The 17,895-nt window shown below is 36.2% G+C and overlaps 1 protein-coding gene across 5 annotated transcripts in view; it reads right to left on the bottom strand.

Moving 5' to 3' along the window:
• Dhc98D (Dynein heavy chain at 89D) overlaps positions 1 to 17,895 on the bottom strand; it is a 608,487-nt gene that overhangs the window by 171,724 nt on the left and 418,868 nt on the right. For all 5 annotated transcript variants that reach the window (XM_081742517.1, XM_081742516.1, XM_081742518.1 and 2 more), the window contains exons 64-66: positions 10,013 to 10,167; positions 6,694 to 6,912; positions 3,833 to 4,106 (exon numbers count right to left, since the gene is read on the bottom strand). In XM_081742517.1, coding sequence (XP_081598643.1) covers positions 3,833 to 4,106; positions 6,694 to 6,912; positions 10,013 to 10,167 — 648 coding nt within the window. The remainder of the gene's footprint in view (positions 1 to 3,832; positions 4,107 to 6,693; positions 6,913 to 10,012; positions 10,168 to 17,895) is intronic.

The following is a 17,895-nucleotide window of genomic DNA, read 5'->3' as shown; positions in this document are numbered from 1 at the left end:
GCATAGTTCATCGGGAACTGCAACCGATTGGTCATAACATCAATGCAACTGTGTACTGTCAGCAGTTGAGGGGTGTTCAACAAAAACTTAAAACTCTGGAGCCAGCACTTCTGAACCGCAAAGGGGTCCTCCTGTTACGGGACAAGCCCCACGTGCCTAGGATGACCCGGGACACCATTCTACGCCTTGGATGGGAAACACTTTGGATCCGCCATACTCCCAGGACATCGCACCGTACGATTATCATCTGTTCCATCCCGTGAACAATCACCTTAGCGGACACCACTTCAAACCCTAGTAGAGGTGCAAAATGCACTTGATACCTTCTTCGCTTCACGGCTCACCAAGTTCTACCGCGATGGAATCCATGACTTTCCAGAAAGTTGATAGAAGGTCATCGATGCTGATGAGGACTATTTTTGATCTTCTAGGTACGTCTTAGGTGACATATCGATGTTCGAAGGTAGAGGGTGAAAAAGCGACAGAACTTTCTTGGTTACCTTTATAACTCCTAAGACGTCAAAAATAACGAATTTATTTACTTATTACGATTTCACTGAAATTTGACTGAAATATTTACAATGTGCAACTTAACCTAAGAAATTATTCTTCGCGATATTAAAGATGGAAACGCGACTTATGCAATCTCATGCAAAAATATTTTCCTTATTTCTTTTAATTTCACGAATAAAAGTGACGCTGCGGTCACTAAAGACCACATTATCTTCCAAAACCTGACTAAAATTTTAAGGTACTCCTAAACGTTCTCTGGGGTCTGATTATTCTGCGCATTGTATAAAAGTGTGCCGAACTTAATGGAACAACACAATTTTCTCAACACGGATAGTTAGAATCACGCACCAAATAAGAAAATGGTTGATGAGAATGTCCGATACGTCAATCGACCCATGATTACTTCATTTCGGCGGACAGTCCGCGATGACGCTTGCCAATTGTCCAAAAGGAGTTAAGAAATTTTACTAAGTGAAGCTTATTTTCATTTGCTTGTTTCTTCTTTAGTTGTCAGTGAGAGCACATCCGTTGAACGAAATAGCTACGGAGATCCTTGAACGGGAGAGAGTGTTCCGGTGCAACCTCTGGCAATGCAGTGTTCTCGACTAATGTATTGTCACATTCGTTCCCCCGAATACCGACATGTCCTGATACTCAACAGACAACGACGGTACAACCTTATTGCTGTGTTGCTGTAGATGATGGCATCTCACAAGAATGTCTTGCACAAGGACCTGTTTGCTAAAGGCATTCTGCAGGTTTTTAATAACATTTTGTGAGTCAGTGCAGTTAAGCTCACAACGAATTGAAAGTTGAGTCGAGGGCAAGCGTAACTGCTGTTAGTTCAGCAGTAAATACTGAGGACAGGCGATGCACACTTAACTCCGAGCTTTCCTTGTCTGTAATCTCCGTTAAAACAGTCCGTATACATCACATAAAAATCCGGTACTGTTCTAGTAAAGCTCCGAACTCTTTCTGGAACTCCTGGGTGCTTATGTACTGTTTGACATGTGAAGATAACTGATGGTCGAACTTTGGTGGACTCAACAACCATGGTAGAGAAGCACAAATATGCACCATACAAAGAGATGGACACACCAATTCTTTTCCGGATAGTCTCTTATAATCAGGAACGTACCACTGGCGTCTGGCCCGAGGAAATCGTAAATCTGGTCACCTTACAAAAGCATCAGGAGTGGTCGGAAATACTACGTACAGAAACTATATAGTTTAGGAGAAGTCTCTCATGGCCACAAAATAACGATGGTTCGTTTGCTTGTACATCTAGTAACAGGGTAGTGCGAAAAGCATCAGTAGCTAGCTACAGTATCAGATAATGTAGTGTCAAGTTGCTTCATTAGAGATTGACGGGCTGATGAATAATTAATGTAACCATAGTCTAACTTGGACCTAATTAGACTGTGATATAATCGCAACAACAAGATCAGCATCCCAGATCGGAAAGTACTCGAAGGAAACTCATCGGCTGGAGGTAAGAGTCTTTAACATTATAAATGTGTAGTGCCAATGTTATTTGGCTATCGGAGGTCAAACTAAGAAATCGGACTGAATCAATGAATGACAGACGAACGCTACAAAGATACAAGTCCGAATCAACAAAGCAAGTTCGTTAGCGGCAGAAGTGTAAACAGTGGGTTTTTTGACCAGAAAATCGAAAGCCTCTGTATTTCAACAAGCGAACAACGATTTAATTTAAGTTGAAGCTCTGGACTATTTCTGGAGCAGCAATAAACAAGATCGTCAACGTAGAGTATACTAGAGACAGAACACCGTTGACGACGACAACAAAATGAGTGTAGTACTGCGACACACCGTTTTCCTGCGGATGTCTCTCTGAAGGACTTGAACCCCCACACACCTTAAATATTGATTGATTGGTTAGAGTTCAATGTCCCAGTCATATGAATGAATATATGAATTATAATGGTTTAATTGAGACGTCAGCTGCGAGGCTATTTTTTCCTGTTACGATAAGACCATGAGCACTACCAGCTGCACATAAAAAATTCACAATAAAATTTCTAAAAAAAAGTGTAAATCAAATATAAAATGTACAAATTAAGAGAATAAACCAAAAAACAATAGGTCGCAAAGAAGCTAAAGAAATAAATAATAAAAAAAATAAAAATAAAAAATAGCAATAACAGAAACTAGTATCAGGAAAACTCTGAAAAAGAAAATGCCTCAAATATGTTAACCGTTTCAGTCATACGAATAAAGGGAAGAATACGATCACTAAAGACTGCATTATATCCTAAAGCCTCACTAAAGTTATTAGTCAAAGTTCCCTGAGGTCTGAGTATTTTGGATAATCTACGTGAATGTGCCGAAAATGTGCCACACACTAAATGGAAATATGTTAGATAAGAATGTAAGCAAGTCAGGATCATTTAATCTCGGCGACTAGTACACGAGACGTCTATCCATTGCCATAAAGAAATTTTACTATTGTTTTGGTTGTAATAGAATTTATGGAGTATTCTATAAGTTTACGGGTTTCTCAAAGGCTTAAAGTAATTGTCTAAGTATCGTCGTTCATTGAAGTTTTTTTCTTTTAAAAAAAATCAATTATTGCATTGGATTGAATTCGAGTTTAGTGTCCCGTTCAGCAGTAAGGCTATATGAGACGCGGAATACAATTTAACGTGAAATTCGAGTTCCCGTCGGGAATTAAATTCGGCTCTCCCAAGCCAAAAGCGAAAGCGCTATCCACATAGCCACGAGGGAGTTCTATCAAAAATTATACAATATAGTACATTAAGTACATTAATAAAACAAGCATGTTTGTACTTGCATTGTTTAAAATTTTGTCTTGATGATAAATAGTAAAGTAGAGGAGCTGAATTGTAAGTAGGGGTATAAGAATGTAAATTACAGCGTCCTTCTCTTACCACTGAGTGATACCATCTCCCAACACATTAACTTCCTCAACACTTCAATTTTTACACATTAAATTCTTCCAAAGACCAACAGAAATCACGATAGACTATAATGTCGTGCTACCGCTCATATTTGAGTTTTAATTCCTAATTTGAAAACATTTGTAAATTACTGAACCCTCTTTCAGAAAATCATTTCTCTAGACGATCAGTTTTAATTTAAATATTTGGATACTCGCCTTAAAGAGGTTTCACTTTATTAGTTTACTTAATAATAATATTATATAAGCGTTATTTTGTAAATGCCTACATAATCGATTACTTTGGATAGTTATCTAAAAACAAAAAAAAAAAAGAAGAAGAAGAAAGAAAAAAGAAAAAAAAGAAAGCAAAATTATAGCTTGAAAATAAGAATATACCTGTACATCCGTAATCATATACATTGATTGTCAATGTGTTTATAATATTTCTCAATCGTCTCTCGAGTACAGTATCAGGCAATGCTTTCCTCAATGAATATCTGAATACATCCAAATAGGCAGTTAACGAATACTGATACATGCTATTCACTGCTGCCATCTCAGACAGAACGAAAAATAGAATAGCTCCTCTTTTGGCAACTGGTCTGTAGTTATCTCGAAGCTTATCGATATCTACGGCTGTTTCTGCAGCCAATTCAAGCTTCTCAAATACCTAAAGAAAGAAGAAAGAGCCAAATTAGTTTCTTAAGAAAGAAAAAATAATTATTATGAAGGTATTTTTTAAAAATTAAATGGTCAGATAAGAAATATCGAACTATAATGTGCATAATATCCGAAACACACAACTTCTCTTATTGGTCATGGTGGCACTTCTAATTTTAATGTTTTAAATTTTTTGATGTGAATGGATTAATGCTTGTTGCTCTGTATGGTTGCGAAACATGGTCGCTTACTCTGAGGGAAGAACACAGACTGAAAGTATTTGAGAACAAAATCCTGAGACGAATATTTTGTCCGAAGAGGAACGGGAATGGGGAATGGCGGAAACTACATAATTTATACGGTTTATCAAACATGTTTAGGGTCATCAAATCTAGGAGGCTCAGGTGGGCAGGTCATGTACCCAGGATGGAAGAAAGTAGGAACGCTTTCAAAGCCTTAACTGAAAGTCCAATCGGAAAACGACCACTAGGGAGACCTAGGCGCAGGTGGGAGGACAATATTAAGATGGATCTCGCAGAAATAGGAATACAAAGTAGAAACTGAATCCAGTTGGCTAAGAATAGAAGTCAGTGGAGAGCTTTTATGAACGTGGCATTGAACCTCCGAGTTCCATAGGCCATAGAGGTACTTAAATGGATTAATAGCATTTTCCTACAAGCTCCTTCTATTACTAACAACTATCAAAATATATTATGGATTTCACTGACTGATTGATTGGTTAGATTTTAATGGGGATGTCACAGCGAGGCTATTTGTTCCCGCCATGAAAACGCCAATGGACAACATAAGCTGGACATTAAAAATTCACAACAAAATTTCTAAAACCGTTACAAATTAAGAGAATAATCCGAAAACAATAAAAATTAGAACATAAGAAACTTGTAACAGGAAAACTCTATGATAAAAATACCTCATTAACCATTTCAATCACACGAACAAATATGAGAATACAGTCGCTGAAGACCGTATTATCCAAGTTATAAACATTCTCTGAAATCTGAGAATTCTGGACATTCTACAAGAATGTGACGAATACCCTGTGGAATGATAACAGTTTTTGCAATATGGACGTTCTGCGCTACACACTAAATAGAGTGTATGAAATATGAGTGTATACATACGTAAACGTGTCAGGATTATTTCATCTCGGTGATTAGTGCGCAACGACGTCTCTAATTGTCCACAATAGGTTTAATTAAATATAGCTTATTTTCGTTCGTCTAGTTCCAATTTGCTTGCCAGTGAGAGTGCATTTGTTGGATGAAATAGCTACAGAGATCCATGCACGGGAGAGAGTGTTCCAGTGCAACATTTGGCTGTTGAGTCGGCACGCTCGTTTTTACGAAAGCCAACATGTCCCAGCACCCAGCAGACAACGACGACAGAGTTCTGTTGCCGTAGCTGATGGCATCCCATAAGAATGTTTTGCACTAAGGAATCTTTCATGTTTACACAGCTATGCTATAAATAAGTAAAGATTTTATCTAAGTTGCGAGATCCTTTTATCTTATTACATCAGAATCACATTATCAAAATGAAGCCTAGATAAAGGAGTCTTGATAAACAGAGGGATGGTACCATTAATTTATGATCAATTAGCAAAATAGTGAACTATGTCTCGGGGTATCTAAAGTGTGTCTAACAAGCTTTATCTTTCAAGAATTTTTTGTAGTTTCAAGAATCACGTATATTTATGCAGAGGGAAGATTTGACCTCAAGAAATTCGTACCTCTCAAGAAGTTTACAGATGCCGAGTGAGATATCAAGAAGACAATAAAAGGACCATGAAACTTAAGAGTTTTTTTTATTTATTTTATTTTATTTTTTTTTATTTACAATTAACAAAATCTTCCTTTCTTAACAATAATATAGTATATTCTGGTTCTAAGATTCTAGTGCAGTGCGTTGTTAAATTTCTAAACTAAACTTCAATGCGATAAAGACTACGAGGGATCTACACCTCTCAGATACCTTTTTAGTTGAGTCATGCGTTATCCGATAACAGCCTACGGACATTATTATCCACGATAAACTTGCTTGGCTGGGGATCGCACAAAGACCTCACACACTACAGGCAAGCGCTCTACCATTAAAAAAAAACTGTATTTATTTAGTGCGATATAGAATACATTTGATACTACATTTCTAATATATTTAACTTCTATTGACTCACCTCCGCACCCTGGTATATTAGGTAAGTAGATATTCTCGCGGACCGTTAAAAGACAGGGATAACTATCGAGAACCAGCAAAGTAGAAAGCATCACACCACACCACACCATATTAAAATTTATTAATTTTATGACACGGTGACAACATTAGCCTACTAGTATATCCATAAAATTTTCAGAACGATGAAAGCCACTATTGATCGTTCAAAGTAGATTTCAATCTGTTCAATAGTAGATTTCAAAAGTAGATTGCTCCCTTTCTTTTAACAGGCGAACTATTGCGGAACGTCAAGCAATTCCTGAATGGCCGGTCAAAGCTGGTCATCCACTACAGCGGACAAAAAAACTTTGCGGACCGACGGTTGAAAACCGCTGTATTAGATATCATTCACATTTTACACGTACCTCTGAAGCTTTTCCTTTAGTTATTTCCAACGTATTAATTAGGTCAACGTTATCCAACATATTTCCAGTAGAGGTTGATAGTTCTCTCAGCAACGAATCTTCCAGCTGCTTCAATAAATTTTTATTCTCACTTGTGTCTCGTATCAATGCCTCTCGTTGCTCTTCCAAATCAGGACGCTCATTGCGTACAACAACACCAAGTAACTGATCTTCTAGACCCTATAAAATACAGAAAATAAATTTTAAGCAAAAATTTACAGAAATTAGGAGTTACATTGATTGATTTATTACTGGGTGTTTCATGAGGACAACAGCAGCAAAGCTATTTGTCAAAATAAGAAATTAGGAAACTAATACTGAAGTATGAGACGTGTGAAAACGTTAAAAGAACAAATAGCGAAATATAAAACATATAAAAGAGAATAGCTAAAAAAAAATAGATATAATAATAAGACAGCAGGAAAACTTAAAAAAAAAAAAAAAAAAAAACTTACAGTAGGTTAACTGTTGTAATCTCACGAATAAAAGCGAGAATAGGTCCTCTCATCAACCAAAAGCAAACAAAGAGAATGATGTGGATTTTTTTAATATTTTATATTTTTCTATATATAGGGTGTTTCAAATCAAGACCGACAATGTTTGGGAAGTGATTCTTGACCCCAAGATAAGGCAAAAAGTATAGACCAACCTGGGTGTACAAATGCTTCCTTTTGACTTTATAGGCTGCCGAAAACATGAAAAAATGAACTTTAAAAAGCCCATACCTCCAAAACTATGGGATCTACCGTAGTCGGGTCAAGACTTCAATTAGGAATTAATATTTTCGCTATCCAAAAATGTGTGTTTCATTATCCTGTGGTACTCACGCAACAACTTTTATAGCGGGAGTTTGGCTACGGGCATATAATTTGAAGTACTCACCAACTACTTCTATAAAAATTGTTGCGGAAATACCGCAGGATTCTGAAACTTGGATATTTGGATAGGGCACATACTTATTCCTAAGTGAAGTTTTGTCCCGACTACGGAAGGTCCCATAGTTATGGAGCTATGGATCTTTGAAGTTCATTTTTTCATGTTTTCGGTAGCCTATAACTCTGAAAGGAAGCATTTGTGCACCCAAGTTGGTCTATACTTTTTGTCTTATCTTGGTGTCAGGAATCGCCCCCCAAAAATTGTCGGTGTTGTTTTGAAACACCTATATATATATATATATATATACTATTTTTAAAGATTTTTATGCTAAAAATAAACGAAACACTGGTCTCACACACAAGTAAGTCAGGATAGTATACGTCTTCCTTAGACAGAGGATGACGTCCACTAATCACCCTCTTTCAAGGCTCCCACCAACCAACCGCAAGTCCTACAGAGCTATTCAAAACTGAGACGACAGTCGCAGAACATGCTGATGAAGTGTGATCAAGTGAATAATAAATGAAGCTTCCCTTCCATCCCCACCGCTTTCCCGACTATAACGCCTTGGATAAATGGAAAAACAAATAAGTCGATCATTCGTTTTACCTTTTCATACAGCATATACCTGTATGCCGGTAGCTGATTTTCTTGATTTTTGAATTAATCGTACTTTTCCAAAAGTTCTAGAGAGGAACATAAGCGAATGAGCTTTGTAGGCTGTACGTGAAGATAACACTGCCAAAGTTTTGTATGATATACGTCAGAAGTCAACAGAAATTAACTTGACAAGTAGCTTGTACACATAGCCTTTCCTGTCATAAAACTGCAATTATTTTCAAGAAAACTATCTCTGTAAAGCCATAAAAGTTACATTAAGTTTTCTTTTCATTTTATTTATTTATTTTTTTAAAACTAACGACTCTGATGAGTTCTAGAATATTTAAAAGATTCAACGAGGGCTGCTTCAAACTATTTGACAATATTTTGTGGTTTGATTATACTTCTACTGTTTTAAAATTGTAAATGAAGCATCAGCGAAAATTGTGTGCATAATACGAGGAGGAATCCGAAAATAAGTTTCTCGGACTGTGGACAGAGGTGGGGATGCAAGACCAAAAGTAGCATGTGACATTTATGATTAGACATGCCTTTAGTTTTCCACATAAGTACCATGTACATTGAGACATTTGTCACACCGGTCTATAAGCTTCAAAAACCCTTCCAGGAAAAATTCAGTGCTCTGCATACGGAAGAAGTTTCGAACAGCTACTGTGACTTCAGCATTGCTTCCGCAGCACCTGCCGCCGAGAGTTCGCTTTAATTGTATGATCCACCATCCTGACATTTCCATCTGTAGTGGTCGTGCATGTTCTTCCAGGTCTCAGTATGTCCAACACTGCTGTCGCCCCTCAATGAATTAGCAACACCATCTCCGCACCATTTGTTTCGACATCACATCAAGCCCATAGATTTCCACGAGACGGTTATGGATTTCTGCTCCCGATACGCTATGTACCCATTCATAGTGGACAACTGCTCGCACTTCATCCTTTGATCATGACATCAAAATGTGCCTTCTCTCCATAGTTACCAGGCTCAAACTGAGAGACTCGTCTCCGCTTTACGCAGGCGCTGCGACGGCGCCATCTACAGGATTGCGGGTGAAAGACACTCACTTGTGTCTGGGTGTGTTACAAGTGCAATTGCTGTCTTGTTTTCCACATTGCTGTTCGCTTTCCAGGGGAAAACGAGAGGGGAATCTTATTTTTGGATTCCCCTCGTATAGATAGTTTTAACAATAACAAAAAATTAGTTATAACAGTTTAAAAAAGCAAAGTTGCCTGTCAGACTGTCAGATACTCTGTATATAAATTATATGTTATAAGTATTTATAGTGAACGTTTTCTATACTCGGTGAAATAAGATGATTTAGAATTAACTATGCTTTAAACATAGAATCAACAAGCATAACTATTTCGGTGTCATATATAAGATATTTACCAGAAAATAAAGGAAGTAAGGTATAGGTATGCTAAAAAAGGTAAGATTTTATTTATTTTTTTTAATATAAAATTTTAAAGAAAGCAAAGCCAAATGTATCATGAATCGCAACACAAAACTAAAGACTTTATTGCATTTCAATTTTAAAAAATGGCATACAAATATAAATATGAGATTTTACGAAGGAGAATCGAGGAATGTCACTAAGCTTTGAAAACAGATATACCACGCAGGTTTGATGGAAACGAATATTATCCCAGTGAAATAAATGGATCTACGATTTCCTATACTCAGATGGAAATATACTGGTTTTTTGCCCTTAAATTTCGATTTTCATTTTTTTCCCCCGTGACATTCCATATTTCTCCCTGGTAGTTTTCATAAAACACTTTTTACTTACCGAAACAGTTACTGTGTAGTTAATGACTGTTGCCTTCGCATATACTGCAGCACTAAATTTTGGATTTGACAGCTTAGTATTCAGATACATCCGGAAGTTGGGATCGTAGTCAACTTCTTTGTCACCTAATACCACAAATGTTCTACCGCTTTCAGCTGAAAATAAATGTAAGATTCAAAGATCTTGATCAGCCATGTAGTCAATAATTTTAAGAGATATAATTTATGTACTAAAATTTTATTTTCAAGAATTTCCTTGGTAACAGAATGTTATTTATCTTCTATGGTGATTTTTTCTAAATAAATTCAGCTCTGGATTCGAGGAAAACTAGAATAAAGACAATTTTGCTCCTATGCAATTATAATACTATACTATGTACTTGAAATATAGTTTTGAGGAACGTTCAATATGTTCTAATACTCGTCCCCTTCGCCTTCATGTACAGGGTTGTCAACTGGTACAGTTAATAATATCTTAACCAATCATTTATAGAAATATAATTTTAACACGCGTATAAAATAGGCATCTTGTAATGACTTCATCCCTAAATATAAAATTTTTACCATGTATTTTTTTCTTTCTTTCTTTATAGGTGCTGGCAGTAGAGCTCCTGTAAGAACGATGTGAAAATGGAAAAGAGTGAGGTTGTTACCAAGTACATGAAACTGAAAAACCTACACCCAAAGAAAATTGATGACGATTTGGTACAAACATTAGGGGAGCCTGCTCAATCATACTCCACGGTTTAGAGATGGTGCCGTAAGTTCAGCTATGACAGATAGTTATATGGAAATGCCCATACTGGTGGGTCACCAGTAACAGTGATCGCAGAGGAAAAAATTGAAAAGATACTTGACATTGTTATGACCGACACACGAGTCGCCATCAGGTATTCAGCAGAGAGTGCAGAGTGTTTAACTGCAACAGTTCATAACATATTAACCAATCATCTATGTAATAAAGTTTCCGCAAGATAGATCCGCGAAACCTGAATGCTGATCAGAAGAAAAGCAGAGCGACATTTCAAGGCAACTTTTGGACACCTATCGCGATGACCCAGAGGATATTTTGGCCAGGTTTATGATAGTGGACGAAACAAGGGTCCACCACTTTGACCCCGAATCCAAACAGAACTCAATACAATGGAAGCACACCAGCTCCCCAAACCCGCAGAAATTTCGTGTTCAGTCGTCCACCAGAAAGGATATGGGAATTGTATTCTGGAATGCCGAAGAAATGCTGCTGTTGGATTATCTGAAACATGAAAAAAACAATTACGGGCCAGGATTATCCTGATCTTTTGCCAATATTACAAGCTGAAATAAAGAGCAAGGGACGAGGAATATTGACATGTGGAGTGCTGCTGCATCAGGACAATGCTCCGGTCCACGAGTCTGATGTCACCATGGCTGCAGTACAGCTAGATTTAAATTAGTGGTTCATCTCCCTACTAGCGTGATCTAGCCCCAAGTGATTTCAACTTATTTCCACATATGAAGCAGCATCTCCGTGGGAAGGTTTTTCGGGGTAACAATCCCGTCATGGATGCTGTAAATAAATGGTTTTAGGAGTAAGAGGACATCTTCTTCTAACATAGTATAGAAGCTTGAGTAGCGATCGGGAAGGCGCGTTGAAAAGGCAGGATATTATGTTGAAAATAAGCATATTTTCTTTTTCTTTCTTTCTCTCTTTCTTTCTTTCTTTTGTGTGTGTGTGTGTGTGTGAGAGAGAGAGAGAGAGAGAGAGAGAGAGAGAGAGAGAAAGACAGAGACACAGAGAGAGAGAGAGTGTATTAGAGCATATTGAACATCCATCGTAGGTAAATCGTTACTGTAACAACCCCACTTATTAATACAAAATAATAAAGCAAAAATATATCAATCTGTAAGGAACATTAATATGCAAAGTTCAAAGCATTTAAGCGTTACGGGTTGCATAAACATCTAGGCAAATATTTAGATATTCTTAACCGTTATTATATATACACAAGACGCATGCTTATCATTCATTCTAATTCCCAATAGCTCACAGACAGGCTAATAATTGGTGCTAGCTGTGATGCTTTCTACCTGATTCCAAGTAACATCACTAGGATGCAGACAATTTGCAGACGATCCGAAGGGTTGGGGGAACTAGTTTTACGAAAGCATACAAGTTTAGGGCTATAATACCATAAATCATAGAAAAGTCCACTACTTTTTTCATTAGCAAAAGACATCAATGTGTTACCGTCTTTAGAGTCCAATAGAAAAATAACATTTTAATGTCTGAGTTCTGACAAAATAAATTTTTACAAATCCACTGACTTTATTATCATTGACTCCAATATTGATTTCATTATTGATTTGATACATCAAATTGTACTCTTAAATTGATATTCTTAAATTGTTTCTGTACATTACGATTAAATCTTAAAAGTGTTCTTAGTCACACCATTTCATACTATCAGAGCAATGCACAAGATAATATTAATAAATTCTGGCATGTTGAACTGTTGAACTCATAATAAAAAAAAAAAAAAAAAAAAAAAAACTTGTTCGCTGAATGTTGCATATTCAACTGCTAATACTAGTTCATGCACCGAATATTACGGGCAGTATTTCTGTATTTCTTAATTCAAATAACTTAGCTTGCTAGTTACCTTGCGGTGTTTAGTTAATACCGGAAAATCTGTGCCTCACTGATAGTTGATCCAGAGTCACCCGAATTAACTATTTGACCACAATGGAAATAAAGAAATATGAAAACGGAAAATTCACATAGTTCAAAAACACAGAATCGGTTTTAGATGCTTAATACCTGCTAGCTAACTATATATGAAAATCATATACATAATTTACTTAATGAAACAATCGGATACATATTAGTAAGAGTTAGAATCTATAACACTCACATGAAGCATCCGAATAAAAACATATCGCAGACAGTTTCGGCGATAAATTCTTTCATCGTCAGTGTGCCTTTTTTAAAGATGTACGTTGCACGAAGAACTACATTTTTGCAAAGTCTTCTTCCTAGTAGAAATAATGTTTATGGGTTGATAAAGAATTTTTCTTAGATATCCTTGCTTTGGGGCTAAAGTTGTTCCAGACTTGAAGAAAATAAACCGTCGACAGATTACACTAGTTAACAAAGGTTTTGTTAGATAAAAGGAAATACCTGTTCTTAAAGGAACTTTTTGCGCTGAATTCGAATATGCACTCGGTTTTTCTCCATCACGTACGATTTTCCCGTAACAGAGGGATTTTCGGGAAAATCCCTCAAAAATTTCCCTTTTCGTTTATTTTACACCCCAAGATCTTGTCCCCTTGCATATAGTAACATAGAAATTATACCTAAGTATACTTTGATTCATATTTAACAAACTTTCCTAGTTTCGTAATAATCGCTTTATTCTTTCTAGAGAAATAAATATGTTTGTATGTATACTGTGTGTACTGTTTATTGCACCTTATAGTAATGCTTTCAGATCTCTTAAGTTGAGGTAAAACGTTTTGCTTTATTACCACAAACACATATATAAAATATAATACAATATAATTTACTAGTGTGACAATTTACAATAAACAATAATACAAATGTACCAAAAGGTCATGAAAAGACAATCAAAACTATCACAATATATGAAACTTCCATTGGGTTACAAAAACGTACACTACTTCCTTCTTTTGTAAGAAATGTTGCATTCTCTAACAAGACCCCAACAATAGTCCCCCATCATTGAAGGATCCCATCGTCCCTGGTACCTTTTCTCCATTGCCATTATATCTTGGTGGAATCTTTCCCCCTGTTCGTCGCTGAGAGCACCTAGGTTAGCAGGAAAGAAGCTGAGGTGGGAGTGCAAAAAGTGGATTTTTAAAGACATCCTAAAACCCAACTCTTTGTATTTCTGTATCATGTCCTGTACGATTTCTGTGTAACTCTCAGCTTTGTTATTGCCCAGAAAGTTGCGCACAACACACTTAAATGCTGTCCAGGCAGCTAGCTCAGCACTGTTTAACTTGCTGTCAAAGCTACCATCAAGCATTAATTTCCTAATTTGGGGACCAATAAACACTCCCGTTGAAATCTTAGCATCACTCAGGTTAGGGAACTTATCTCGCAAATACTTGAAACCTTCACCAGATGTGTCCATGGCTTTGACAAAGTTTTTCATAAGTCCTAACTTGATATGAAGTGGCGGTAGTAATATCTTATTAGGATCTACCAAAGGAGCGTATTTGACGTTGCATTCTCCAGGTACGTAATTCACTCTAGGTTCCCATTCCTTCACTTCATAATGTTTGTCATCAGCTCGGCTATCCCATAAACATAAAAAACATTGGTACTTCGTGTAACCGCACTGCAGTCCTAATAAAATACCAACTACCTTGGAGAATTGTATATATATGTATTAAGATATACATATACTGTACGTTTAAAAAAATATACGTTGGAAGTACATTCTATTTTTATACACGTTTCTAATTTACAGAGAGCAATACAAGTGTGTTGTTGACTATTGTAAATATTCATTTTTATGTCTGTGTTTGTAGTAATAAAGCAAATCGTTTTTACCCCAACTCAGGAGATCTGAAAGCATTACTATCAGGTGCAATAAACAGTGCACACAGTATACATACAAATATATTTATTTCTCTAGAAAGAACAAAGCGATTTTTACGAAACTTTTAGGGTTTATTAAATATAAATCAAGGTATACTTAGGTATAATTTCTATGTTACTATATGTAAGGGGACAGGAGCTAGGGGAATAAAATATCTGAAAAAGGGAAATTTTTGAGGGAATTTCCCGAAAATCCCTCTGTTACGGGAAAACTGTACGTGATGGAGAGAAACCGAGTGCATATTCGAATTCAGCGCAAAAAGTTCCTTTAAGATCAGGTGATTTTTCTCATGTAACAAACAAAAAGTTTAAATTTGTTAACTAGTGTTATTGATCTGAGTATTTAAGGACTAAATTGCTTATTTTTTCTAAATAACCATATTGTTATAAGGATTCAGTTGTTGATGTTTTACAAGTGGTGGTAACTGTTACACATACACAATCCAGAACCGAAGTGGTATGGATAAAGGCACGAGTTTTTCGCAATGCGCGATAAAACGAAATGCGTCAGAATTAAGTAATTTTCAGTTTCTTGAGGCTTTATGATATTCTATGTGTATTTTCATTAGTTTCCGTTGCACGATAAAACGCGAAATTGGCAGCTTTGCGCGAAATTTCTAACAATATGCGAAATAACGCGAAATTTTACAAATAAGTTTCCATTAATTTAAAAACGCCACTTTTCCACTGACGGAACGGTAGAACGGTGCATTTCGGTGATTCGGACACGGTTGTAGAGAACATGTGCGTTAGCTATCACCATCGCAGCTGAATTGGGAGGAGTCGTTTTAATCAGCTAGCCAATGACATAGACTGGTGATAAATGATAAACGTACAACAATGAAGGAGGAAAATGTGGAAACATGTAACATGCTTATGTTTAATGCTTAAATGAAACTTGTGAATGTGTGTTTTCAGACAACAGCAAAACTTTTCTATTCACAGTAAGTTTAGTTACTGATTTTCCTTCATTTTTGTTTAAAAAAATATAATTTTCTATAAGTGAAATTTACAATGTCAAGCGAAATATTCAGTGCATTTTGTTTTTAGGTAATTAATGTTTATTTCTGTAGTGATCTATGAATAAAAGGAACAATTTTAAAAATATAGAGCTACAAAATGCGAAACTTTATTTGGAAAATGCGACAAAACGCGAAATATGAAAAACGAAACGCAACATTTTCAAATTCTTAGTGCGAAGAACTCCTGCCCCTAGATGGAACAATTTAGTGATTTTTAATAATCATATGAATAATCTGTAGACGTTTACTTATTGGCAACAGGAAAACAACTCGTTATAAAGCAGACACTTACGAAAAATTCTTAGCATCCCACAAACATTATTTCTACTAGGAAGAAGATACTGCAAATTATAGTTCTTCGAGCAATTTAAGTCTCTCATGAGAAGTTCACCGGCAATGACAAGAATTTATCGCTGAAACTATCTGCGATTGGTTTTTATTCGGATGCTTCAGATGAATGTTAGACTTTTACTATACAGGGTGTCTACTAAAATTCCAAAATGAACTTTCGTGACTTTTTCGTGACCTTTCCTTTACCAAACCATAAAATTTCGTAACATTCGAAAACTAATAACAGTACCTGTATTCTTTAGCACTTATTTTTATTTTATCTCTACTTTCAAAGACTGTTCCCTGAAGGGATAAAAACTTGGTGTCTTCTCACATCACGTTCAGTGTATTCATTGTATATAGTCTGTTTTTTCGGTAACTAACTAACAGCAAACACTCACAAACCCAATAATCTTAAAATTACATATCTAAATACACACAAATCGACAAATCTTTAACAATCCTTTAAAAATGTCACACTGATTGTAAACAGTTGTACTGATGGATTCTATCTCTCTTTTAAGTTGGCTAACATTGTTTTTCCCTTTTTTGAGCTTTTTCGATCTTCTGAAGTGCTTCAATTTCCTCTTCGGTCTTCTTCTTTTCTTTTTCAACTTCCGTCTTGATTTTGTTTTGTCTTTCGTGTTCCCCATTGCAATTTTCATGCATGCGATAGAAGCGTGCTTTGCTTGCGGTTTGGTAGCGTCTAAAGCCGACCATAGACATTTTTGGCGGTGAATTTAGCCCTTTCCAGCCCGTTGATACATTTGGAATCACTAACTTTTTATAATCATAAATCTAATAATAATTCATGCAGTTTCTCCATGTAATCATTACACTCTTCGTTCGGGTCAATCTCATAAGTTCGTACTTCTACTTACTCGCGGTGAAGCGAAACAGAGGATCTAGGACGTGACATAATTGCAACAGGAAATGCTGAGAACACATGTTTTTTCATCACACACAAAAGTTCGGGCTTGAAAGGGTTAGACGTTTTATATAACAAAATTTTCCAGTATCTACTTATATTTGTACAGATAAAAACAATTGTGACCCAAGCTAAATTTCGTGGCATTTTCTTGACTTTCATTACCGTTTTCTGATTTCGTTACTTTTTCATAACTTTCGTGACCGACAGACACTCTGTTATACAGGGTGGTATGATGATACACCGACAAACTGGAAGAAGTGATAGTAGACATGAAACTAATAATAATAATAATAATAATAATAAGTCTAATGATGAACATGAGAACCATTTACACATGAAAGGCGTTGTCGCTGTCGGGTCAAAACATTACACAGAAAATCTCACCCGACAAAAGCAATGACATACAGATGAGAACAAATCGGTTGACATGACACGGAATCCCTACATACGTATTTCCCCACCTGTGGAGATCCCAGATTTTGACCCGACAGCGATACCTCTCCGCGTTTATGAGATATTCCATTGCCTCATAGGTTTGCCATTGCCTCTGAGGTTTTTTTTAACACTTCTCACGTGATAACAGTCCTGCTTTCGACCATTTCATCACCCACTTTTTGCTTAATTTCATGTCTCTACCATCACCTTCAGTCTAGTCTGTCCGTGTATTATCATGCCAACCTATATATATAATTTGTAGCACTAGAAATATTCAATGCAAGAACCCTTTTGTCACTTAGCAGCAATCAATTCATACTTCTGGTACACTCTCTTCAAGATGTTCCTATTTACAAATTTTAGTAGAGCAATGGATTATACTCTTAATTGTTGAAGACTGAAGTAGAAGCAGCCGAAAATCCTCACATTCTTAAAGAAAGAAATCTCTGCATATTTTCAAAAATGGCGATCTAGCAGGCTATCAAGTTTGTTAAGGTTTTCATTTTGATTTACACAATTGATTATCATATACTGTACACTTTTTTGTACATACTTGGCAT

The sequence above is a fragment of the Thermobia domestica genome, chromosome 16, assembly GCF_964235325.1.
Source record: "Thermobia domestica chromosome 16, izTheDome1.hap1.1, whole genome shotgun sequence".
NCBI lineage: Eukaryota > Metazoa > Arthropoda > Insecta > Zygentoma > Lepismatidae > Thermobia > Thermobia domestica.
This window is presented reverse-complemented; position numbering and strand designations above follow the sequence as displayed.